The sequence below is a fragment of the Sardina pilchardus genome, chromosome 11 (assembly GCF_963854185.1).
Source record: "Sardina pilchardus chromosome 11, fSarPil1.1, whole genome shotgun sequence".
NCBI lineage: Eukaryota > Metazoa > Chordata > Actinopteri > Clupeiformes > Clupeidae > Sardina > Sardina pilchardus.
In genome coordinates, this window is record NC_085004.1 from 21,247,932 (window position 1) to 21,275,690 (window position 27,759).

General features: G+C 41.0%; 3 protein-coding genes across 3 annotated transcripts; all 3 read left to right on the plus strand.

The window, feature by feature from the left end:
- The first annotated feature begins 14,727 nt into the window (after nt 1-14,727).
- On the plus strand, nt 14,728-17,597 carry nqo1 (NAD(P)H dehydrogenase, quinone 1). The gene is made up of 6 exons (XM_062548725.1): nt 14,728-14,731; nt 15,544-15,711; nt 15,871-16,001; nt 16,135-16,248; nt 16,493-16,594; nt 16,806-17,597. Exons 1-6 carry the CDS (start codon nt 14,728-14,730, stop codon nt 17,142-17,144), a joined length of 858 nt encoding a protein of 285 aa, XP_062404709.1. The 3' UTR covers nt 17,145-17,597.
- Nucleotides 17,598-17,711: 114 nt separating this feature from the next.
- LOC134095689 (gamma-aminobutyric acid receptor-associated protein-like 2) lies at nt 17,712-19,944 on the plus strand. The gene is made up of 4 exons (XM_062549356.1): nt 17,712-17,908; nt 18,990-19,045; nt 19,139-19,311; nt 19,470-19,944. Exons 1-4 carry the CDS (start codon nt 17,875-17,877, stop codon nt 19,558-19,560), a joined length of 354 nt encoding a protein of 117 aa, XP_062405340.1. The 5' UTR covers nt 17,712-17,874; the 3' UTR covers nt 19,561-19,944.
- Nucleotides 19,945-20,934: 990 nt separating this feature from the next.
- kiaa0895l lies at nt 20,935-27,217 on the plus strand. Its single transcript, XM_062549357.1, has 7 exons — nt 20,935-21,342; nt 22,162-22,960; nt 23,085-23,228; nt 23,322-23,454; nt 24,489-24,794; nt 25,000-25,097; nt 25,182-27,217. Exons 2-7 carry the CDS (start codon nt 22,199-22,201, stop codon nt 25,341-25,343), a joined length of 1,605 nt encoding a protein of 534 aa, XP_062405341.1. The 5' UTR covers nt 20,935-21,342; nt 22,162-22,198; the 3' UTR covers nt 25,344-27,217.
- Nucleotides 27,218-27,759: the final 542 nt, after the last annotated feature.

Genomic DNA, 27,759 nt, shown 5'->3' on the forward strand with positions numbered 1-27,759 from the left:
TATATGACATTCTTATTTGTTTGTCACTTCGTCTGTTTTTATAACACAAAAGGATCGATGTGTTTGGTATCAATGGAAAGCTCTGTTTCTTCTCTTTCATTTGATATGCGTGTCATGCCTGTGCGATGCCTGGTCCCGGAGTAATTCAAGCGAGAGCAGTGGCTGTGGGTGAACGCAGAGCAAGACTGTAAATATGATATACTTTGATTTAAATTCATGATTTTAATTTATTTTCATACTTGATCGTACAGACACGTGTCTAGTCTCGTTGGAAAGCCCCGGTTCTGCTCTTTCATGCAATATAGGTCTCATCTCGCTGTGGTCTAATCGCGGAGCAATGTAACAGAGAAGAATGGGTGTGTTTTTTGACGCACTTTGCGTCCGTCGGGCTCATAGGGTCCGTTAAATTGACTTGGAAAAAAATAGGATTTGTAAACTGTCGGAATGGGGGTACTAAAATGTGTCGGATTGGCAGCATGTCGAAATAGCAGCATGTCGAAATAGAGGCATGTCTAAATGGAAGCATGTCGTAGTGGTGGCATGTCTGAGTGGCAGCATGTAACCGCATGAACCGTCTGTTCCTGTGAACTGTTACTGCTATCTTATTGTCTTAAGTTGCAAGTTTGTGCTTTTTCATAAGACCTAGCAATGCCTATGCTTTATCAAGCGTCAACTCAGATCCAATGTTAAAGGGATATTCCGCCATTTTTGGAAATACGCTCATTTTCCACCTCCCCTCGAGCAAAACAATCGATATTTACCTTGTTCCCGTTCATCCAGCCATTCTGTGAGTCTGGCGATACAACTTTTAGCTTCAGCCTAGCATAGATCACTTAATCGGATTAGACCATTAGCTTCTCGCCTGCTAGCTTCATGTTTAAAAGTGACTAAGATTTCTGATAATTTTCCCATTTAAAACGTGTCTCCTCTCAAGTTAGAAAGTGCAATAAGACCAACTGAAAATGAAACCTGGCGTTTTTCTAGGCTGATTTGACATGGAACTACACTCTCATCTGGCGTAATAATCAAGGCAACTTGCAAACGTACCATAGGCGCAGTGATATCGTACGCAGCATCTGAAAATAGTCCCCATAGACATCAAGCAGTAGTAGTGCCAGTAGCTGCAAGTTGCCTTGATTATTACGCCAGATGAGAATGTAGTTCCATGTCAAATCAGCCTAGAAAAACGGCAGGGTTCATTTTCAGTTGGTCTTATTGCACTTTCTAACTTGAGAGGACACACGTTTTAAATGGGAAAATTACCAGAAATATTAGTCACTTTTAAACATGAAGCTAGCAGGCGAGAAGCTAATGGTCTAATCCGATTCAATGATCTATGCTAGGCTGAAGCTAAAGGTTGTATCGCCAGACTCACAGAATGGCTGGATGAACGGGAACAAGGTAAATATCGATTGTTTTGCTCGAGGGAAGGTGGAAAATGAGCGTATTTCCACAAATGGCGGAATATCCCTTTAAGCAGCTTTTCATGAACTTTAGGTGAATAAATGCCAAACACCCGATCCCTTATCCTCTCTCCACTGTTAGCATATCCAGTCCTTCACAAGCAGTCTCAATTGGACATTAGACTTTGGCATTACACATACTTCAAAAAGATCATCGATTTTAAAACTTTTGCTTCTGCCACCGTCAATGTCCATGAGTGATAGATATCTCTGCCTTTTTCTCCGACCCACAGAAGGAGATAGCTAGTCTGGTTTTCACCATACTAAGCCCAATCTTTTAAGATTGAACATTAGTTTGGGGAAGACGCGCTTTGATTCTACTGCAAAAGAGGCGTGATCAATGTGCATCGTTCAAATGACTCGGTATGAAATTGCCACGAGCGGAGTTGGTATATTAAACTTTTAGCCTACCAAAGCCGGTCAGTAGAATCGCAAACATGTCCTTCTGCTGTATGAACTGTTCCAGGGCACGTTTTTGTTCTGTTTTCAAAGAAAACTTGCCTTTAACATCTTCCAAAACAGAAGCGACAGCGGCCGCTGCTTTCGTTTTGTTGCTGCTTAAGTTTCGGTATCGTCATGTCACCGGCCAATAGCGTGCCAGGACTAGAGTATGGCCGTTTCTGATTGGAGCCAGAGATTCTGGCAATGAAACAGCGAAAGTAGATCTGGTAGTAGATGCTGGTATACAGCCTGAGCTGCCGGGCGAAATTCAAATTTCCCCCAAGTTCAGGCAGGGTTCACCCGGTATCCGCCGTTCATTCCGACATATCAGCATTCCGACATTGACGTCCAATTGTCGTAGTGGAAGTGGAGGCATGTCTCTTTATGGGAAAAAGTCCCACCACTCCGACATTTTTTTTTTCCATGGTCGCAGTGGCGGTACTTAACTTTTTTTTTAAACAACGTGCCATTCCGACATGAGGTCATTAATAGGCTATTAATGTCATAACTATCCAATTGTGTAAAATAATAACGATTCACATTTAAAATGTCATTGTGAAGACTTCTTGATATGGTTATGTACTGTTGCGTGCGCGACTCGGGGAAGTGAAAGCAGTTCTGTACATGGCAAGTTCTCATTATTCGCGGACTAAGTGGAGCTAAATTATGTTATTATTTTGCTGTCACTTCGTCTGTTTTATGGCCTAGAAGGTTGTATTTGGTATCTGTGGATAGCTCTAGCTCTCCTCTTTTATCTGACATGCAAGCCATATCTTTTTGACCACGGTTTCACGAGTAAATCAAACGAAAGAAGCGGTAGCCGAAGCTATATGACATTCTTATTTGTTTGTCACTTCGTCTGTTTTTATAACACAAAAGGATTGATGTGTTTGGTATCGATGGAAAGCTGTTTCCCCTCTTTCATTTGATATGTGTGTCATGTCTGTATGATGCCTGGTCCCGGAGTAATTCAAGCGAGAGCAGTGGCTGCGTGGGTGAACGCAGAGCAATATAGACTATAAATATGATACTTTGATTTAAATTCATGATTATATTTTATTTTCATACTTGATCGTACAGACATGTGTCTAGTCTCGTTGGAAAGCCCCGGTTCTGCCCTTTCATGCAATATAGGTCTCATCTCGCTGTGACTAATAATCGCAGAGCAATGTAACAGGTGTGTTTTTTGATGCACTTTGCGTCCGTCGGGCTCATAGGGTCCGTTAAATTGACTTGGAAAAAAATAGGATTTGTAAACTGTCGGAATGGGGGTACTAAAATGTGTCGGATTGGCAGCATGTCGAAATAGAGGCATGTCTAAATGGAAGCATGTCGTAGTGGTGGCATGTCTGAGTGGCAGCATGTAACCGGTTCACCCAGCCTAGGAGATAGCTGCACTTCTCGTCTTCTGGTTTCTTCTTATATGTGACCCTGCAAAGCGAAATCAGTCGCTTTGCGCACGATTCTATTGTGAAAAAATCCACAATAAACAAACCTCAGAGTTAAAATGTTGGATTTCACATTTTTGCATAATTCGACAGTATTCAGTCTGCAGTTTCATATCGTGAACTCATTTCATGGAAAAATATACGTTTTGACTGTTAAACCCAGTGAAGATTCAACACATTAGCAGTCATTCCCGTTGTCCACGCCACTTAAAAAGGTGATTTCTCCTCTTCTGGCATATTGTGAGGGGAGAACCATGTCAACTTTGGATGCAGTTATCTTAGCAATAGTTCGTGTAATATACCCTCGATATACATATCGTTGGTGTCAGGTTCGACTGGGGATCGAACTCGGGTCTCCTGCGAAGCAGGTGGAAGCTCTACCTCAGTGCCACAGGGTGGTGTGTTGGACTCAAATGCAGAGGCAGACACAAAACTTCAGTTCAAGGATTTTTACTTGAAAACACAGGCAGGGTATCCGACAGGGCAAACTCAAAATCCAGAAAAAAGGTTACGTCGAAAAAACAGTCGGAACAGGCTAATAGTCCAAAAAATCAGAAGGCAACTCTTAATCCAAGAAACAGAAAGGGTACAAGCCGTAACCGGCAATAGCGTAGAGACAAAAATACTCTCAGGGAAAAACTCACGGACACAGGAGTGTCAACTCAAGACTGAGCAATGAACTCAACATGACAGGGGGTTTAAATGGGCAATTTAACAAGACTCAGGTGAAACTAACAATCAATAATGAAAACATGTGACTTGAACTCATGACATGCATCAAAAGAAACACTGAGGACCTCACATGGCCAAAAAAGGAACAACAGTCACATAATTCATGACAGTTGGGAAGCTTAATTTATGGCCGTTCATGTGAGCACAATAACTTAATTTTGTATATGTTACCAAGGCGACTGGTTTCGCTTTGCACGGTCACACATGGGCCGGTAAACATCAATTCCACATGAAGTTTGAACTTGCGCCATGCTACAGGCAGGTTGCTAGCATCCCAATCCATATGGGGTGAAGGAACTCCAGCGACGTCCATTCTGTCCATTCTGTCCATGCACACACACACTGAGCATGCATTGCACATCATACACAAATTAAGTGCATTGATTGGCCAACAGAAAGCATTAATTAATGAGATCCTAATTTCCATCCAATGATATTCGATGTGAATATTACACGTGACATGACTGATATGATATAGATTTTCAGTCTTTTACATCTTTGGAATGGACAGATTCGATTGGAACCTTTTAATTCATGTTTTAACTGTAAATATGGGCATCAACCAAGCATCTACTTTGATCTTTCAGGGAGATCTAGTCTGGAACTAGCCTGGCTAGCGCCTACAACTTCTCAAATGAGATGTGGTCTGGCAACCAGACGTTCATTTTCTCGTATTTGAAAAAATGCCCAGATTCGTTCATTGAGCGGCACGGATGTCTATCAAATGCGTCTGTGCACAGCTCATCATGGTCTTGCTTTTTCCCATGTTCTGTGATTGGTCGCCAACATCAGGCGAAAATGTGGGTGTTAGTTTTCAGACTGCCTTAGCAGCGTGAATGAAATCACAGCACAAGGCAGGATGGGAACACCCAGGCTAGTCTGGAACACCATTAATAACCATATCCCTCAGACAGGAAAAAGGCGAATCAGCGACGAGAGGGGAAGGGGAAGACAAAACCAAAACTTATTGTGCTAACTGCTAACATAAGCTAACCTGACTTTCGCCAGATCCTGTAGTTCGCTGTCTGCTTCACACAAGGATCTGGGACTTCTCGATAGGAGATGTATTTATGAAGGCGGGTCCTTGTAAAACATCCTCAGCATGTGATTTGATAAACCACTTGCCTGTTATCTTGAATGACGTGCTAGGCTTCTTCAAGCTCTTGCCAAACCCGGTCGGAAGAAGAGTAAAAACATCCTTGCCACCAATAAATGTCTTCAAAACTATTCTCTGTTAATCTTTTAAAGAATGAATACTCGATAGATTCGACAAAACGGTTGAAATAGCAGAATCAATGTCAGCACAAGACTCCTCGCTGCGTGCCGCCATTGTTATTTGAATCAAACACTCGCTTCGGTGCTCCTGATTGGTTGATCATTTTTTGATCACTGGAACGAGTTTGGATTGCCCTCGCGTCCAGACCCTTGTGTGGAGCTCAGCGAAACGCCTCTGGTGGAGCATGGCGGAACTACAAGGGTCTGGCGAGAGTCAGGCTAAACATAAGCAGGGCACCTGAAAATGTCAAAGAATGCCGTTGAACAAATGCAGAAATGTATTTACAACCGGGGTGAACCAACATACATTGCTTCCTGACTGTTGATGCTGTCGATTTTTCAATTGTAAAGTTTGGGGCGAAGTACTAGGAAGGAGTAGGCTAGCAATCGAGAGTTACCAGACTCTATTCTCATCGTAATTAAGTTGGGTGGGGTCAGGCTAACTTTGAATAGCCATTCCCCAGGTCAACATACTTTCTTCTAGATATTAGGCACTCTCCTTAGAGTCAAGGAATTTAAAGTTTAAAAACCCTTTATTCAAGTCATAGGGTAGCCCGAAGTAAAAAACAGCAACCGGTTTCAGCCATCTTGGCCTTCATCAGGGCGTGGTCAAAGACAGGTGCCTGAGTAGCCCAGGTAAGTAAAGGTTTTAAGGCCTATTCGGACGGGATTAGTTTTATGGGGGGACGTACAGTAATGCAGGTTTATCATATGACCTCTGTAATATAAATGTCCAATTCGGACGGGACTAGACATCTCTGTCATTTTACTTGACATGGGAGGAGTAACCACGTTTACGTTCTGCCGTCACATCTTCGTCGCCGTGCACGTGATACTTTGCGTCAGGTACGTGCGCCATTTTCAGATTTGAAAGACTACACAAGTTGGTAAAACCAAGGGGGCAGGCATATTCCCGGAAGTAGAAACACGAAATGAGCTGGTGATCAACACTCTGCTAACTCCCTTGGACGGCCATATATTTCAGATTTTTTTGCGATCCCATAACTTCATGTAACATGTGCCCTTTGTCTCCCTTATAGCTTCTGTGTATTCTATATAGGGTATCGAAGGCAAAATTAATTCACTTCTTCCCCGTATATTACGTTGGTTTCCCGTAAAGAAGTATTTTAGCATGTCTGTTGTAGGGAAGCTAACGTTCGCCCGTAATGTTTGGATAAGAAGCTGAGTGAGCCTGCACGAAAACCATGACGGAGAGTCATTCGCAAGATCAGTGAAAATGCGTGTAGCCTACGGTAACCTACTGTTTGATATGGTAAAGCATTACCTAGAGGCAAGTACACATAATAATAATATTAAAAAACGAACGTTAACAATTTCAGAGGTTTTCGATCTATCAGACGAGTTACAGCAGGCTAACGTCACGAACTGAATACGAGTCTGCGCAGTACGACGGAAATTTTGTTTCAGCCCCCTTCCATTGAGAACAACGGAGTCTGTTTGTCCATTTCTTTTAGGTCTATGGGTAAAACTAGCAAACGTAGCTTTATGTTATGCCATACGTAGTTTGAAATGGCTAACAATATGAAGCTATTAGGCAAACTAGCTAGCGTCCTATTAGGAGCTGCACATCATGTTACGTTTTCATTCAGACTTTGGTGGAATTGTTTTCAAATCAGGATGTGACGAAATATTACAGACATCTTTACAGAGGGTCGCGTTCGCACGGGATTAATATTACCCAAGGTAATTTCTCCGGACCGTTTTACGGAAGGTAAAAGTGTCTGTAAATGTCACCGACATACTCCGTTATGTTTACTGACATGGCGCGTCCGGACGGGACTACATTACCTGGTAATTATTACTTTACCTGATGTCACCCCATAAAACTAATCCCGTCCGAATAGGCCTTTTAAGTCATAGGGTTTTAGTGCTATGATCAAGTAGCCAAGGCTTGACCTGACCTGCTTTGGAAAGTTAATACAGAGATATACATTGCACAAGACATATTGGCAACAGTCATACAAAATATACACAAAGCATTTACAGTATGTTTACATTTACAGTGTGTATGTTTGGAAAGACATTATAAGAAGGGTCTAAAATCTATTTCCTCGTTTAGACCAGAGTTATAGGTATTAAAATTATTGATTCAAAACGTCTCTCTTTGTAATAATCTGTTGAGGTGTTCACCTCCCCTAATGGGTTTCTCTATGTGTACTACGCCCTCTACTTTTAAAAGACTGTTATCTTTATTGTGGTGAGTAAAGAAGTGGCGTGCCATAGGATAATCTTCATTGTTAGTTCTAATGGCATAGTTCTGCCACTCTCTCTATGTTTTAATCTCCTTTCTGTAAAGCCAATATAGAAACAGTTGCATGGGCATGTAAGGCGATGTACTGTACTAGGCTACAAAAGATGTATTACAATTTATAAATTGGTTTATTTTATAAACACTGTTTGTCTTCAGGTCTCTAGACTATTTTCTTTGTAGTAGCCTATATTAACACAGTGATTACATGAGTTTTGTAGACATTTGTATGTCCTGAATGTTTTAGCCAATTGCCATTTTTAGACGGTAAGTATGTGAAAGCTTTTATAGTATAAAGTTGGAAGATTTTGAAAGTCTTATTGTGTAACAAGGAATTATGGCTGGTAGCTTCCTTATGTGGTATATAGGCTATGGTCATTGTTAAATCCAAGGGGTTGATTCTTTCTTTTAGTATTCTAAAGATAGCATATGATTTTATAGAAACCCATCAAATCATCTTTCTTTTAATTTGAGTTTAGCATATTTACTTGTTTTTCCCATGTTGAAAAATGACTAGATTTAGTTTCCGTGCCTTTATTTTCATAGTGAAAGAGGAAGTCATTACTGCTGAATCAATCAATCAAATCAAACAACCTTGATTTGTATAGCACCAGATTGTAATACAAGGTGCTTCACAGTGAGGTACTGATCTTAGAATAGAATAGAATATATACTTTTTTGATCCCGTGAGGGAAATTCGTGTCTCTGCATTTAACCCAATTGAACGGAATTAGTGAACACACACAGCACACAGTGAACACACAGTGAGGTGAATCACACACTAACCCGGAGCAGTGAGCTGCCTGCCCAACCAGCGACGCTCGGGGAGCAGTGAGGGGTTAGCTGCCTTGCTCAAGGGCACATCAGCCGTGAACTGATCGGGGATTGAACCGGCAACCCTCCGGTCACAAGCCCGAAACCCTAACCAGTAGGCCACGGCCGCCCCACTAAATCGAATTTAGTTTGCAACTGGTTTTGAGAAACACACCCCAGTTCAGTTGAGATCTCGTTCAATGTCATCGTCAAAGTGCAATGAACCAATGAGCCTAAAAATCTCCAAATCAAGACACTCTTTTATGATATGCGTCTGGTCTTGCAACCAAGATAGATAGATAGATAGATAGATTGATAGATGGATACTCTAGGGACATGTCGTTAAACAAAATAATGAACCTGGTATGGATTAAATGTATATCAATTCTTTCATATTGTTAAAATAAACTTTTTCTGAATGCTGAAATCTGAATGCCTGTTCCAGATTTTCTCTAGGCTTTAAAAATGTCTGCTGGTTTGTGTATTTAACACCAGCAGGTGGCACCATAACCATTTAACATTTAGGCCCCAAGTTTGGCAGCGAACCTATCTTTACTGTAAATGGAGTGCATCAGACAGTATTACAGTGCAATCTCAATGTTGTCATCTGTCTTATTATTTTTTTTCAAAGAATAGTGTAGCATTTCTTCTGCTCTTCCAAGCAATTCAGTTCTCGAAAACATGGTTGTAGCTTTTTTTTCGGACCAGTGTTAAATACCATATCACTTCACATCCGACCAGGCTGTTATTTTGTTAATCCAAAGCAATCCAAATCTTAGGCTAGAGCTAGAGCTACTGAATGGAAGAGAGTTTGAAGTTCGAAGAGAAATTACACAACAACTAGGCCTTCTGCCTACCCGCTTGAAGTTAGGGTTCTGTTGTTCTGTTTTAAAGCGATAATCCATCCATATTGCTTATTTGGAACTTGCAAAAAGCGGCAATTGTTATTAGCCTACATATACCAGCAAAATGGTGTATATTAGGATATTGGAAACAGAGGGTGGAAACAGGTGGAAAGTATCAAAATACATTTAGGCCTACTCAAGTTACTGTAAGTATTGAGTTATTTTGTGTATTTTGCATTTTATACAAAAGTAGTATAGTAGTATAGTTTTTAAATCGCTTTTTTAAATTTCACTTGATTACATTTTTAGTGAAATATTGTCTTTCGCTAGCCTGGCAAACCAAACTACACAGAAATGTATAGTCTGGGGTCGGACCATTCACAGAGTTGAAGCCTGTGGGTGGGATGAACAGTTGTCTTTCAAACTGCCTCTGCACGTAATAGGCCAGCCTTTGTGACCAATCGTAGCCGGTCGGCAAAACGGCAAATACATCCTTCTTTAAAACGAATGACTTAAGTGCTTCTTTCTGCTCAAACTTCAAAGAAAAGCCCAAGTCTAACTCTTCCAAAGCCGATTCAAACAAGCGCGCTTCGTTAGCCTCATCCATCTTTTGTTTTTGGCAAAAAATTTTTTGACTGTCAACTCAAAGTGTGAACTTATCAAGAAAGAGGCAAATAAATGTTACACAGCTCTGCAACAGGTATAGGACAATGATAGACTTAGCAGCCTTAACGTTAACTTGGAAAATCAAGGAGAAACAGCGAATCAAAAGTGAACAAAAACTAGCAGAAGAAGAACGTTAGAACGTTTAAAATCTAATTGTCGGAGTCGGCGCTGTTGTGTTTGAAAGACAAGTTAGAGGCGCCAAGACCCGCCTTACGTTGCTTCTGATTTTTTTATTTTGCGTGATGCCTTCTATGGTTGGTGAGATTTAGGCACAAAGGACTGATGGATTGGTTATTGCTGTCAGTCAATCAGAGCTCGAACTACGACAAGGCAATGACCAAAGTTTATCATCATGAAAAAAATATATATATAGTGCACTGAATAGGGAAGTATTTTGCGTGAGAAATGACTTGGCAGCCCTGGTTGTGCGATACGGTTATAAACCCAACTCGTTGAACGAGGACGCATGATCCAGCCCCCTGGCGTCTTATCGGAAGCTTAAGGTGAGCTAAGGCGGGCTCAAGGACTCCGTACACAGATAGAGCGTTCTGATTGGCCAGGCTGAACTCGAGCCTGGCGCAGGCTTGTCCTCAACGGTGCGACCCTAGACCATCCCGCTAGGCAAAAATATTTTTGGCCGCTAGGGTGCGTCTAGATTTCTAGGCTAGTCTTTCGCTACATCACTACTCCAATCCGTACTTAAAGGGACACTTCAGTCATGTTTTTGAATGGTTGTGCATCATTCCCTCAGTTTGCCTTGAGATGGGAGAAATACGGATTTCAATGAAACCCATGAATAGGACTTCCTGCTTTAAATGATGTAAAATGATTATTTGTACATCATTGAAAGCAGGAAGTCCAACATTGAAATCCGTATTTCTCCCATCTCAAGGCAAACTGAGGGAATGCTGCACAACCATTCAAAAACATGACTTGTTTTCTAAAGATACAAAGCTTAATGCTAATCGGTGAAGTGTCCCTTTAAGTAAAAAAGAAACAAAAAAGAGAAACAAACAACAAAAAAACCTAATCATGCCCAGAACCTCTAACTACTGTAAGGTGACAATGATCAATCAGCATGTATATATATACTTGAATAATATTTCATCAAAGTATCGGTACTTTTACTTGAGTACAATATGTTGGTACTTTTCCACCTCTGTGGAATTATAGGCTAAAGCGGGAGCACCAGCAAGCAGTTGGGATAGCCTACAGTACAAGACCTTTTATTCATTATTCTCATGAACTTGAACTGTCAGTTTGGTTAGATAGGCCTAGGCCTATTGAATTAATGATTGTCACACATGAAATTGAGATTAGAGATTAGTTTGAATAATGAGGTGAGACTTCATTGCACTCCAAATATTACTTTAATGATGCAATGACATAGGCCTGCAGTTTTGGAGACCCTGCCATTACATTTCAATTATAGGCTATTTACAGAGCGGTGTAGGCTACTACATGTGATCTCATTTTACAAATATAAATAAATAAAATAAGCACACTGTAGTATTAAGTAAAACCTAAGCATTATTTGGTCAATTGTCCTCACAATTTAGTGAAATATGCGCACAGTTTACATGTGTGCATGATTAAGTAAAATGAGCAAACGTTTTCTAAACACCAAAACTCAATCTTGCCATCTTGCATTATTATTATTATTATTATTATTAACTCCGCCAAGGAGGTTATGTTTTCATCAAGGTTTGTCTGTCTGTCTGTCTGTCTGTCTGTCTGTCTGTCTGTCTGTTTGCAAGATAACTCTAAAAGCTACAATTACATTTTCAGGGAAGGTTCGAAATGTCCCAAGGAAGAAACGATTAGTATTTTGTGAGTGATTCGTAACACCGTCTGGATCCAGGAGGGGGTTATGTTTTCGCTTGGCGGAGGTCTGCGCTCTCTCAGTGCTTTTCTAGTTCAAACTAATCTCTAATCTCAATTTCAGAGTTCCATAATATAGCCTACCCTGTCCTGCTTAGTGTTTCACGGATAGCAGAATCCCATTCTAACGATAAAGGGATGTTTGCATTTATTTGCTGATAGACAGGTCAGAATTGGCTAGCCTACTTCCTGTTATCGCTATCGCTCTGTTGCGAAACTCCTCCATTTCTGCTGGTTCAAGAACTGTCGTGAACTGATATCAGTGTTTGTATAAAAGAAAATTACTTGATACTGTAGCCAACTGGTCCTATATTTCGCGCTAATCAGACGCATAATGGGTTTTCAAAGTGGGTGTAACCAGAGAGGGTTAAAGCGGAGCTTAATCAAGGATCTTGTCAACAGCAGTTCGTTTGTTCGTTATTCTGTATTGACAAAAGGCGGAGTGCAGGTAGGCTACACGCAATGGTTTGCGTGTAGCCTAGTCTACAGGTCTTCGAATTTCACTGCATTCTTTGATTTACTAATCATATGCATATGCGACAAATAAACCTCCTGGTATCCTTGTAGGACGGGCGGTGGTGTTGTTCCGATAGGTCTACCGTGCATGTGGCTATTTCTTTAGTTGCCGACTTGCTTGCAAAATCTAAGCAGTTTACACTTAAGCAGAGTCACTCATATTACTAGTGTGCAAAAAATGCTAAAGTAATGCTAGGGCCAATTGCTGCTAAAGAAGTGGAAAAACTCCAGTGGCCATTGCCAGATCGCTAACGTGAGATACATGGATGAGGACAAATTTACTGAGAATTTTATTTGGCAAAGAACTGTACAACCATGTTACCTACTGGAGATGAGACGTTCAGGGTGACAGACTTGTAGGCTTACTTGAGGAACCATGATTTTAGCTGGGATATTTGCGTAGGTGTTTGCACTGACGTGGCGGTCTCGATGATGGGTCGGGTGACTCGGGTCAAATGCTTCTTAGCCAAAGTCAAGCAGAAGAAACGCTGAGAAACGCGTTTCACGGTGAGAGCGCCCTCCGGAGGTATTGAGCACTTCCGTTGTAGGAGCTGTACTTATAGCGTTTAGCGTTTTGCAGCGTTTCTCTATCTGTAGCGCATTTCATGAAGATGCAGCGTTTTGTGTTTTGCATCGTTTGTCTATCTGCAGCGCATTTCATGAAGATGCATTTGCCTTTGTGTCTTGCAGTGCATTTTTTTCATTTGGAATTTGCATCGTTTTGTATTTGAAACTGCTTTCTTTAACTGAGCGCGTTTGGCCCTTCTCGTAGATTGGAGTAGTGATGTAGCGAAGTAGGCTACTTCCCTAAATGCAATCAAGTAAAATTTAAAATACCGATTTTAAAAACTACTTAAGATGCAAAATACACAAAAAAACTAAATACAGTAAATTTCGTTACTTTCCACCTTTTTCCACCCTCTGTTTCCAATATCCTAATATACACCTATGCTGGTATATGTAACAATGTGCACACAATTGCCGCTTTTTGCAAGTTCCAAATAAGCTTATATGGATGGATTATCGCTTGATGGAAAACAGAACAACAGAACCCAAACTTAAATCGGGTAGGCAGAAGGCCTAGTTGTTGTGTAATTTCTCTTCGAACTTCAAACTCTCTTCCATTCAGTAGCTCTAGCTCTAGCCTAAGCTTTGGATTGCTTTGGATTAACAAAATAACAGCCTGGTCGGATGTGAAGTGGTAAAACTGGTCCGAAAAGCTACAACCATGTTTTCGAGAACTGAATTGCTTGGAAGAGCAGAAGAAATGCTACACTATTCTTTGAAAAAAAAAAAATAAGACCAGATGACAACATTGAGATTGCACTATAATACTGTCTGATGCACTCCATTTAAAGATAGGTTCGCTGCCAAACTTGGGGCCTAAATGTTAGATGGTTATGGTGCCACCTGCTGGTATTAAATACACAAACCAGCAGACATCTTTATAGAGAAAATCTGGAACAGGCATTCAGATTTCCGCATTCAGAAAAAGTTTATTTTAACAATATGAACGAATTGATATACATTTAATCCATACTGGGTTCATTATTTGGTTTATAGTCTTATGAGTTTAATGACATGCCTGTCTGATACTGCTGCAATTGTGTACCCTAGAGCTAAGCTAAGCATTATAGATTGTGCATTATGAGTTAGCATAAATAACTCATATAATTAAAAAATATAATTAAAATCAGTCAAAAACATAAATTCACATAGATATTCAGTGCTTTGGACATCAGTTCTGACAGACTAAGAGGGACAGACCAAGAGGGAAGTGTACATGAAATATTGTCTGTCAAGTTCTCCTGTCTGTCCCATGCCTTGAAAGTCTTCCTCTGGCCCAGCATGACAGAACTGTACTGATGACATTCCTTCTTATCAGTCTCAGCCTAAGCTTGCTCAGGCAAAGTCTTATGTGGAATGAACCACTGCAGCTACAGAAGGTGTCTAGGTCACACCTGTGGTATATAGGGCAATAACATCTCCCCTACATAAATGCTTTAGTCAAGTTCTACAAACAAACTATTTGCAGACTAGACATGGTTTGTACTTCTCGCAAATGCTCTGAGTAGCAATGCACTGATCACAAGAGTTTTTTTTTTTCAGTTACCTGTAAACCCCCAATCAGAAAAGTGGAATGTGCGATGTGTGGAACTTGTGGAACGTTTGGTTTGACTTAGACCTGTGTCTGTCTTGTTACTCTCCTGTGTACGTGAACCGGCATCAGGCATATCTATATCAGACTTCCTTTCACAATGCTTCTCACGCAAGTCGGTACCAGGGGCTGTATAAGAGCCGTGACCACAGCACTCAGGCATTCCCTCAGAGTGGCGAGTCGAGATTGCAGGATTACAGTCTGTTCCGGAAAGCACACAATGGGTGAGTCTGCCTTAAGTACAGCAGGGACTTCCTGTGTTTTTTGTTGTTAAGTACCAGGTTATAAGTGCATTTCAAAAATTATTTTTTTTTTAAAATCTATTCTACTTAACTATTTATGCATTATTTATTGATAATGCATCGACCAGGTTTAATCCAATCCAAATCACTGCTTGAATTTGTGCACAGTGCTATGTCTTCATAGCTCATAGTTCAGTTTCACTTTTTTTCTTCTGTTACTGTTTTTATACTAGCTAGCTGGTAAAGTGATTTATACATACAGTAGTTCACAAGTAGGATTGTCTGTAGGACTATCTTTCTCTTATTTGAGTGTGCACTTCATTACTGTTCTAAAGAAAGATAGTTTCTTCAAAAGCACATCAGATGTCTTCCAAAGATCCTCCAAAAATTATATAGTCTCAAATCAGTGTCCTGTGACTGGACTTGTCTTTAAGGATAATGTTGATGTACCTCTAACTGCTTTGGATACTCTGGATTGGGGAACCGCAGTCATATGCACATCTTATTTTCTCCATGCACTATTGCCGTTATATCCATGATATAGATCATGAACATTCTCCACTTCATATTACAGTATTACAATGTCTGCTACTGTACACGTCTACTTAAATCATGCTAATCATGTCTATCGAAACTGCAAAAATAGCGGCATTGTTACATGTGCACTGGAATGTATCTACAGAACAGACAAGTGCTTGGTTGGTTGTTTGTTTTCTTGTCCTCTTCTGGTTTGGTCACACTGTTTCTGTGTGTGTGTGTGCGCGCGCGTGTATGTGTGTGTGTGTGTGTTACAGCTGGCAAGTCTGTCTTGATAGTTTATGCACATCAGAGCCCCACTTCGTTCAACTCCGCTGCTCGTAATGTCGCTGAGGAAGCACTAAAGGAGCAGGGCTGCAAAGTACTGGTCTCAGACCTGTATGCCATGGACTTCCAGGCTTCTGCAACCAGAAACGATATCTCGGGTAGACACCATTCTAATTCATTATTGGCTAGATATGTATTGATAGATTATACAGTATATACGTACACATGGAGGCCTATATGTATAAATACTGTAGCACACTGAGATTACGCAATTTTGAATCCATTGTTAAGATGTTTGCTATCTGATACTGAGCCAGGTGATCTGAAGGAACCAGAGAACTTCAAGTATGGCGACGAAACAATGGCTGCTTGGCAAGAGGGTCGACTCTCTAAGGACATTACAGAAGAGCAACGCAAGGTGGAAGAGGCAGAGTTGATCATTTTTCAGGTTTGCTCTCTCTCTTTCTCTCTCTCTCTCTCTCTCTCTCTCTCTCTCTGGTGCATATATTGGTCTACAATGAAAGGACAACACTTCTATAGCAGTAGTTATTTGACCTGTCTGATTCCATGTGTCTTTGCAGTTTCCTCTCTATTGGTTCAGTGTCCCTGCCATCATGAAAGGTTGGATGGACAGAGTTTTGTCACAAGGATTTGCTTTTTCACTCCAAAACATGTACGACAATGGCATTTTTAAGGTACTTACTGAGAAAGCTTTTTTTTAGATATTTCTGGAATGTTAGCCCCAGATGCCAAAGGTGGTGGAGGAGGCATGTTTAGGCATGTTGTTTATCTTGACGTCCATAGCATTGAGTGATGTGATACTATCTTTAAAAACACTTGACTTGTTGTCTTATGGAAGTATGTTCTTGATTTACAAATGGTAAAGATGAACTTTGAACTGCATCTAATACTTGTTGGTGCGATGACATGTTTTTCAAGGACAAGAAGGCTGTGCTGTCTATTACTACCGGGGCCATGGAATCTATGTTTTTCTCTGATGGCATTAGTGGGGACATAAATGTAACGCTGTGGCCATTGCAGGTCAGTATTCTATCCAAGTTCCATATTGCTGCAGAAATTCCCCTATAAACATGATTGTCAGTTTCATTAGATCTCTGCAACCAAACAGAAATAGGATAAAGTTTAAACACATCAGTGGATATCGCCTTAGATTGTGTAGCCTACTTAAAGTCACCATGGCATTAGGACAAGACAAAAAAAAATCATGCTGTCATGTCTTTGTCTCTTCTAGAATGGAGTCCTTCACTTCTGTGGATTTAAAGTTCTTCAACCGCAGATCTTTTGGAGCATTGCACATACACCCCCCAACATAAGGACAGTCTTGTTGGATGCTTGGAGAGCTAGACTGAAGGGGATATGGGAAGAGAAACCACTGTCCTTCGCATCCTGTGCACTCTTTGATCTTAGCTTTCAAGGAGGGTTTCGCATGACCTCTGAGGCTAAGGAAAAACTTAGTGTTGCTCCTTATGGCCTCACAACAGGGCAACACATGGGCAAACCTCTTCCTCCTGATAACCAGACCAAATCAGAAAATGAGGCTGCAAAAAAAATATCCGATATTCTGACATAATATGACAATTAGACAAGGCATTCAGACCTACAAGTAAAAATCTATTGATGATTCTCCCACACACATCTGTGTGTGTGTGTGTGTGTGTGTGTGTGTGTGTGTGTGTGTGTGTGTGTGTGTGCGTGTGCGTGTGCGCGTGCGTGCGTGCGTGCGTGCGTTCGCACATCTTTTTAAAATATCACCAAAGTCTTGTATTCATTCTCTTTACTATTAAACATTTCATGTGATAGCTATGCTGAATTTAGTGATAAAGGATGAGCATTTGATATCCATTTGTCACTGAACGCGTTTCTATAAAAAATATTGTCATATCATACCATGGTTAGCCAGTAAGGCTACTCATTGAAATTGGTGAGGTGGTGATTGCTGACCACTTGTCGATGGTGTTGACTCATTTTGCATAAACATGCCTGTTTTGGTGAACAGTGATAAATAAAGAGTGATTTTAGACGACGTGTATTGCTTTCATTTCATTCGCCACCACCTAGTTTTAAGGTTTACATAATGCGTCTGAAGAAACGCCCTCCTACTTTTGGAGAATGGTATGCTCCTATTATGACGTATAATTCTGGGCTGAACTGTATCAAGGAGGCCTGTTTTGCTACCTTGTTTATGTCGACGTTCTTACTTTGTATCAAGTGAAGTAATATTAGGCCCGTTAGCTATTTAGACCTACGGGAATTTACTTTTTTTTATCCGAATATCGCGTCATAGAGGGAAAGCAGCAAAAATGAAATGGATGTTTAAAGAGGATCATTCTCTTGGTGAGCTCTGCACTAATTATAAATGATTGTTCAAATACATTTCTGGAGTATAAGATTTGGGCTGTAGCCTATATCCAAGATGTTAAAATAAATCATATGTGGGATTGGCAAGCATGTTTACGAGTGGGTTAGACCTTGACACAACATCTGACTGTTCCACCGTGAACTCTGGCTAACTGTAATAGCATTCAGCCATATAGCTGGACAGGGGGTTACATTATAATTTTAGCATGTGATTAGCGCCGTGTGCAACTTAAGTTTTCTTTATTCATGGACCTCTCGGGGTATAACAAATGTAAGATTATGAAAAATTAGTCTGGTGTTGACAAAACGCACGCCAAAAGCCCCACAACCTTTAATCTCTGATAGCCTAAACGAATGTTGTTTTGCTTGTAAGAGCACTCAGTTTTGGAGCCCTTATATAGGCTGTCATATCAGTGTGAAGCATAATTTAGCATAGGCCTAATTTAAACTGTCAGTCGACTCTTTTAGCCTACTTGAGTTAACTTAGAGGTTGAAATGAAAATCAAAACGATACTGTGCTTTACTAGGTTACTTTCGATTTGATAATGTCACCATGTTGTGATGTTGACACTGTGCGTAATCTTCTATTTTGAGGTCATTCCTTAAGGCACAGGCCTACAACTAACGCTTAAGTCTTATGATCCTTCCATTCCAAAAACAGTTTGTCAACTTTTAAAACGCTAAGTCATCATGTGTTGGCAACGACTTGCTACGGGCCTATCACATTGCCAAACAACAACAAACTTCAGTTTGGTTAAGCTATGTTTATGACTTCGGACTGCGGAGGGAGAGGTATGCCACCCAGTGGTTTAAGACCTACCTTGCTGAGTTTTGTTATTTGAGAATCAGTCAATCAAACTTAAGACAGCCTACATCAGCCTATATTAGCTTCAACCATATTCATACTGTCAATTCTAGTCAAATACACAAGACCTAACTCAGAGTTTTTGATAGGCCTACAATAACAAGTCAGCACATTTTACTTCTAGATCAGATGTGTTTTACACAGGACCAGGTCTCTAATAACCTGCTACCATTACTCCCTGTCTTTCCACAGAACATCGATGTGTAGAGTCAGCCAAAATTCGCAACAAATACCCTGACAGGGTTCCAGTGAGTATTTGGCCCACCCATTAGTACAAATAATTTGTTCTTGTATCTCCCCCACCATTTTGCGTGTTAAATATCCCGTACCCTGTTTTTCAGGTAATAGTCGAAAAAGTATCAGGATCTCAAATAGTGGATATTGATAAACGGAAGTACCTGGTTCCCTCTGACATTACAGTGGCTCAATTCATGTGGATCATTCGAAAACGAATCCAACTGCCATCAGAAAAAGCCATTTTCCTGTTTGTTGACAAGACAGTGCCTCAGTCCAGGTAAGACCTCAGTCTACACCAAAATAGCAAAAATAAAAGTTTTGTCACTTCTGGTGAGAGAATGTATCATTTTAAATATACCATGCACAAATTGTTGATAAGTATGGTCATTTGTCCTCTTGAACTCATTTGACAACATATGTTGTATTTTGTTTCAGCATAACAATGGGACAGTTGTATGAGAAGGAGAAAGACGAGGATGGTTTTTTATACGTGGCTTACAGCGGCGAGAACACTTTTGGCTTTTAAATCACCTTGGCTACACCCACAGACTCCCCCCATCACCCCTTCCTCCAACTCAATAATGATAAGCAAATGTGTTATGTGAAATGGATGACACAATGTGGTGACCATAAAGATAGAGAATGTGGATGCACCAGTTATTGCTGCCTCGTTTGTGTGTTTTGAATTTGTGCACATTGACATTCTGTTGTGTAGAGGTTTGAAAGAAGAGTGTTTTGTTTGTGTGTGTAAATAATTTGTATTTTTGGTTGGAAGTGCTTTTTATGTCTCATCAATGATGTAAAAATATTTTGTTTGATATTTTGTGGTCTTCATTTACTATAATATTTAACAGCAAAATATTTTATCTATAATGGATATATAATCAACCAATAAAGGTCTGTCAGATTATGTTGATCTATTGCTGTGGTCAGACTTCTGAACTGGAAATTATTACTTTTAGCAGCCCCGGTAAACATAAAGGTGCATTTCAAAAGGTAGAATATCATGAAAAAGTGAAACTTTCATATAATCTAGATTCATTACACATTTTTGTTTTCATTTTGATTATTCTAATCTTGATTATTGCAATTCACAGCATGGAACTCAAGAAATACAGTATCTCAGAATATTATAATAAAGAATTTATAACAGAGATGTTGACCTGAGAAGAGCTCTACTCAGCTAATTGTGCCAAAACACCAGCAATGGTTTCCTGGGCTTTTGATCTCTCAGTCTGGGCAGGGCAATGGACTTTTCCACAATATTGAAATTTGCTGAGATGCGCCTGTAAGAGGACAACTCCCATTCAAAGTGCAGAGTATATGCTGCGTTGGGCTGGGCCTTCTTTAAAATGTAGTGTACACTTAATGTGAGCTAGAATCTTCATCAAACACTGGGAGAAGGAATATTTCTTGGTGTAGGTAAATGAGGTGTAATATAGGCCTAAAGTTATTAAAATATTAAATAAACAATACATAAATAAATACACAAAGTCAATCTTTACATAAGCAAACAACAGGTAAATACATTAGGCCTATAGTTGCAGCAACAACTAACTGTGCAAAAGCCTACTTAAATGTGTTTTAAGTAATAATATAAAGGTGCAAAGATATGTCAGGTCTGAGTGATGAATGTTATTTTAAGGTGTTCCTGGTAACTGTGCCCTGAGGGAAGAAACTTCTTCTCTGTCTCTCAGTCCTGGTTCCTGAAGAAAGAAAAGGAGAAGTGGATTAAAACGCCTTTCTTGATTGATGGCCATCTCCACAGTATTTCTGTCACATGTATCTGTGACGAAGAATAGAATCATGTGATGTTATCAGAACTGAAAACATCATCAGACTCTTCTTGATCTGATTCACACATAAGATAATAATGATGGTCTTTTCAACTAGGCTTGGCCACTCTGTTTACGGACAGATACTTGGCTTTAGCCTGTGAGGTATTTTAAAGTAGGCTACTGTTTGAATAAAACGGGCCCGTCGGCAAATCCATTTTAAAACATGAATTAGGTCTTTAAGGTCTGTGTGTCGGTGAAATTGAGCGTGCACTCGCAGAAAACGTTTCTGCGCAATAGGTCATTTTGATGCGCCGGGCCGCACTACGCGTCACTTTCCAACAACGTATTCCCGTATTCGGATGCCTACCGTCTACCGTAGACGCCTATCGTAAATGTACCGTTAGCCAAATATTCAGCGGATCCATCCACCGGAAGTCTAACCACCATTTGTACAGAAGACCAGGCAGTAGTAATGGGACACTATGAATGAGCACACACATCGAGTCGCTCATTCCCGAGAACGCTGCATAGTAAGTAATTACTTTCTCCTACAAGGCCGTTATAAACATTGATTCCAACCTATTATGGCTAGTTTTACGACCTGGTGATACTCGTCATATAGGAGAGCATTGGCTGCTTCAATTGTTGCTCAGACAGGAGCCTTCATTCGAGGAGACGTTCCTCATTGTTCACCAAAATCTCCAACTACTTTCATTGATCCTCTATTTTTATGAAAATTGGAACTTGTTAGATAGGGATGAAATCATATAAATGCTGTGGACCTACTCAGGCAGCGTTGCCATAAGCTATAGCTTGCTCTTTGATGTTGCTGGCTAGCTGTTTGAAATTCTGCATTGCTTACCTCGCCCTTTTCATATAAACCGCGTGGATACTCATCCTGACGTCTTAGATTGTTGCCTGTGTAGGCTCATTTGTATGCATACTGAAAACAATGTTGCTTATTGTATGCCTTAAATGCAACAGTTTGTATTCGGTTGCATGTAGTTCTAAACTCTCAGATACAAATGTAGCCAACGGAGTCGACAAGTGTTACGTTGACATGGATACAGTAAAGCTGTACGCTGACCAAATACACCTTGAAAACACGCACAGTTTAAAGATATGAAGCCTCATTTCGGTGGTTCAGAATTTAGAAACAGTTCAGGATAACTATAGGCTACTTACAAATTGTAGCCTACAGCACACAGTAACATTAGATACTTTTTGTAGATAGATATTTAGATTATGATACCTGTTGCCAAGTTAATGTTTTACTTTTACCTCAGATACATAGTAGCAGACTTTTGCTGTTTTAAGAGACAATCTGATGGTCTAAAATTCCTTTTCAGGTGTGCAGCATTCACTTCATGAGCTGTTGATGTTGCAATGGTGCTGGACCTGGGTGATAATTGCATGGAGCAGACAGAGGGCATGGGTGCAGTCAGGAACAGCACCGATGGGATAGGTCCTGAGGCCCAGCCTGACAGAGCCAAACCCGTCAGGACCCGAGCTAGAACCAGCAGCATCGGCCAGAGGGACCGCCTCTCCCACAACGGGCTGCAGCTCAAGGCTTGCTCCGGTGCGGGCAGCTCCACAGACACCGACCACAAGGTCGGCGCCGGGGAGACTGTGGTTCGTCGGGGCACAGCGGAAGCCGCGCAGTCGACGGGTCGGAGAGCTAGTGGGCGGAGGCCCCTCAGTCTGGAAGTCACCCCACAACGGCTGAGGACCAGCCAGTCCACGGACAGGAAGATCCTGCAGCCACCATGGCGGAGTGGCGCCCCCTCTCCGCCCATGCGCAGCCTAACGAGCCCCAGCCTGGGGCCAGAGGGGGGCTGGATGCGCCGCAGCGAAAGCACCTGCACCATGAATGCCAGTGTGACCCCGAGGCCCAGCAAGGGGCGCATTCGGTCAGCCACCTCCCTGCCCCATATTGCCAAGCTAGGCCTCCTCAAACCAATGCCCTCGGCCCCCTCACCCAGGGTGCCCTGTCTACTGGTGGCCCTGCGGCCAATCAATCTGGAGCAGGAGCGCCAGACTTTTTTTGAGTCAGACTACCAGTACGAGCCCCAGTTTGAGTATGTCTCTCCAGAACCAGTGAGCGTCCTGGAAAAGTACAAGGAAGGTTCTGGTCTTTTCCTTTCCCAGGTGTGTTGCATCGAATATCAACATAATTAACAGGAACAGGAAAGAACAAAAACATGTAGTGCATGTGTCCTTGTGTGAGGAGAAAGAAATGCTATTTTTGTAATTATCTGTCCTTCTATTACAGGCTGTAGGCATCATGGAATGTGTTCTGAGGAAGTTTGGCACATATGAGGACTTTGAAGAAGTCACGGGGGGAAGTGTGCTTCCTAAAAGCCGAGTGTGGGCAGCAGCACGCAAATACTTGCAAAAGGAGAGCTGTGTGGGAGAGGTGGGTGTTTGTTTTTGTTTGTATTTTTTGCATGGAGATGTTTCTTTCTGTACTTTTCTCCTGTGACCCCTCATGTGTTCTGTCTCCCTCTAGGTGGTGGTGTGCCTCTCTGATGAGCTGCTGTCCCAAGCAGTGATGATGGTGGAGCGCTGTCGGCCAACACTGACCATTAACCTGCAGGGAGCTCGTCAGCATTGGCTGGAGGGAATGCTGAGGCATGAGATTGGTATGCTACGGCCTATGAGTAAAAATGACTTCATATCAGTAATAACAGTGTAATTATTGAACTATATAATGGTTGGCCATCGCCATGTCACCAAAACATGGTCAGAGGCCCTTTCCAAAACGAGTTATTTTGCCCTCTCTCTAGCCACTTTCACTCCGTCCGGTTATGCATTCAGGAGGAGGATGTAGCTTATTAAGGGCCACCCAAAACCAACTACTGTTAAGTGGTAGAGTGTTATAAACCCTCTCGTGTGTGTCAGCTAATGTGGCACGTCATTGAGGACATTTCATACTGTGTGTACCCCTGTAAACAAAGCCATGGTTCCGTCACAACCTGTTTCAGCTAGGGAGAGTGAAATTCGTCCCAAAGCTGAGCGCGGTATTATACCCTACGCCTATGCGCTAATCAAGGGAACTCGTGTACACTCCGTAACATAGGAGGAGTGGGGAGGGACTAGTTTCGGAAAAGCCTATTCTCTTGCAATGTATAATACATACAGTATATATCACACAGATAATATTGCAAGAAGACCATGTCTAATGTAGGCTACTATTGTAATAGAACTTACCCTATCTTAAGGCAATGAAAGAAATATGTTGGCAAGGCAGTTCTGTCACAAATATGCGGCATACAAATCTTTTCAGAAAAAAAATGCTAATTCACAGTTGTGTTAGGGTGGCATGTTTTATTTTAAAAGTATCATCATTTGCAGTTACTCAGATTTGTTAAGGAGGAAAGGTAGTGGAGTTCTATACTGTTACATAGTAATACCCAGTGTGAATTTCCCCTAAATATGGATCTCAGTCCCTGTGAATGCTTACTAGTAGGCGGGATACGTTTGAGCTTTATCCCCCTTAATCTGCTTAAGCCATCCTATAATTCCAGAAAAGTTATTGCAGTAAATTAGTGAAAGTGTGGTGTATATCCCCGGGTCTTTGTGCCACTCAGAGTATTAATGGTCTGTTGGAGGTGTTAAGATGGGTTCACTTCTAGGTCTTATTTATGCTTGGTACAATACGGATTATCTTTGTTAGGCACTCACTACTTGCGAGGTGTGAACAACAATCTCCAGCCTTGGAATAGTGCCGTGGGCAGGAAGAAGTTTGGCTTGAAGCCCGCCAACCCCACCGAGGAGGGCCTTGCCAGTTTACACAGCGTGTTGCTACGGAAACAGCCCTACCTGTGGCGTGCCGCTCTGCTCTACTACACGGTGCACCACGCCGCCAACATGAGCTTCAGTCAGCTCTTCAGCCACATAGCCCGCTTCGTCCAGAACCCTGCAGTGCGCTGGGAGTACTGCCTTCGTGCCAAGAGGGGACAAACTGATACCTCCAAACCAGGTCTGTGAACATGCCGTATGTTAGGTTAGCCTCCAGTTAATTTTCAAAATAAGCAACATGTGAGTTTAGTGATGAATTTACCGATTTAGTGTGTGCAGGAATTGAAGCCATAGCTTGTTTAAAATAACTGAGCCTTTTTAAAAGTACTGAACCAAGATGAAAGGTCAATTGAAGTCTTATCATGTGTTTTTTTTGTTTTCTACAGGCTGCTTCAGTAAGGATCAGGTATATCTTGATGGAATCCTCAGGATTTTGCGACATAGGAGAAACATTGACTTCAAGATGTTGACCTCTCTTGGCAAGGTCAGGCTCTCTGAATTAAAGTATTCTGACGGCATTATGCTGGCCTTGATTTGGTTGCTGATGCTTTTTAAAATGTCTTCACAGGTATCTTATGAGGACGTGGAGAGGCTCCGGCCACTGGCGGTCCTCCACAGGACCAGAATTCCTCACTTTATGCAGGATGAGGAGCGTTACCTTCAACACCTTGACTACATTGTTGAAGTCAATGAGCTGGATGACGCAGAGCTCCAAAATCTCGTACCTTAGGTCTTTTTCCAAGGCCTCAGAACCAAGGACTGTTGGTGATGACAGGGGCCAAGGTTTTTACAGAGGACCAGGATGCCTGGAACGGGGGCCATTAAACCAATATCTACATCTTCACTATAAACATACTATGATATCATAGATGTCATTAGAAGTAGCCTATTGGTTTCTGACTTACAGAGACTTACATGGCATTATCATATACCACTATATTATCATGTTTACGAACATTTACGAACTGTTGCAAGAAAAAGTTTCTAAAAACCTTCACAATTACCTATCCTATTGTTGATCAGACTGTTTATTACTGCATTTTAAATGAAAGAGATCATATCTTGGAAGAAATCCTGGTATGTCCAAAGGGTCCAGAAACTTTTTCTTACAATGACAATCCTAAACTCTCTTTAGGGTCATATCATTATCATATTACAGAGATAGTACTCCATAGCCAATCCATTTACTATAATTATGAGGGAACTATGATCAGCCTTACTTAAAACAAATGCACAACCTACTGGGCAAAGCCATCAGCAGTTTTTTTTATAATTGTCCATTTCTAAGTGATTCCATATCTCTAAATGGCACACGTGATAATGGAGTAAATTTAAGACCACGTGTAGAGAACACAATCACAATGCAGTGTTATTTCCTCTATGAAGTATTAAATTCGATTTTAAATGAGAATTTCTTGGGACCCAAGACTCAAAAGGAGTTAGAATCATGTCACTACCGTTAAGTCACATATCAACAGGTGGCCTTGTATTTGGGTCAGTGTACATCTAGTGTTGTATGAAAGCATGCCAATGTTGAACTAACATCAGTAGTTATTCATCTGTCAGATGGACCTTGTGCATATCTAAAGCAAGTTGGATAAAAAAAAAAGTGACTGAGCACACCCTTCGCTCTACACCTTTTCATGTACTCGCAAAGGCACTCCATTTAATGTATCTCCTGAAATGCCTGTCACGATATTGCTACCGCTTTGTCAACATTTCAAGATACTCATGTTCTACATATGTATGCAACTATTTATTTTATTTTATATTTATTTTCCGTGTGTACTTTGAAAACGAATGTTACTGGGTATTAGCTTTATATCTCCATTTTGAAGGAGTACATTGTTTCAAGCCTTAGTATTGTGAACAGAACTAAAGGGCACCAAGGATGACTCTTCACGACTAAAATTTAAATTTATTTTGCCACATAGAAAAGACGTGGCAGATGTTATCAAGATTGTCTCAAAACACCAACAAGTGCCATTGACTTGTGTCTCCTCGTGATATTTACAGTATACTGTAGCAGCAGCTGTACACGGCAGCCTTTTATATGTATTATACACTGAGTACAGTGTTCTGACCTCTTTCAAGGCATTAGATTTTACTTGATTCTGACTGTGCCGTGCACACCTATCTAGTATGCTGAAAGATAATCGAGAAAAAAAGAGAAAAAGACGGGACAGTTTACTTCTCAAGAGCAACCTTGGTGGACTTTAACATTGGCATATATACGTAGGTTGACTGTGACTCATCCAAGCAAGCCTGTTACTGCTGCAGCTAGGTGCAAAACAGCTATAAAAAAGCAAGTGCTTTCCATAGCTCCCTCATGGCTGTGATTTTGTTTTAGCTTATTTGTTTTTTGTAGTACCTGTTTGTAAATTGAAACGTACTGGGCTCAGGGGTAGAGAGCGAAATATCGTGTCATGTGCCTTAGGAAGGCGCAGGGCTTATTATGTAGTGGCTACATTTGTTTTAGTGCACTCAGACTTGTAAACACTTCTCTGTACTGTCATGTTACACACTGCACGAATATTGCACATTTTGTGTTTGATGTGATTAAGCTGGAAATCCCAGTGTATTTATTAAAAGACTACACCCAATTTGTCACCACCAGCACAGAGGCTCCTCATTCAAAGATGTCAAGAGTACACTCTCATACACTAGATTTGTTTTCTTTTGAGACCCAGTAGATTTCAGCTGTCACACGTAAACACAATGGAATCTCTGGAATTCACTGAAACTGTTCATGGTATGTTCTGTCATTTCACCAGACTCTCATTACACATGTATTTGGTATTGAACAACTTTTTTTCCCAGATTTTATTAGAGCACATTTTCAATTACTAGACCGACGAACTAAAATGAATGCAACTTGTTTAGGTTTGCTGCAACACTCCCATTGGATACCAAACCAATCCGAAACAGCAAGTCAATAAAAAAAGAAGAGAATGTGCATGTTTACCTTGCAGTATTTTGCTTTTGTTAAGCTAGCACGTTTTAACAATACAGAAAAAACGAGATATTTGACACTAAAAAGAGATAGGTCACATTCTCAGACTTCTAGGCAAAGGTAGAAATTGTTAATGCACACTTGCGAGACAAAATGAAACCACTGCAAGGTAAACATGTTTTTGGAGCCAAAA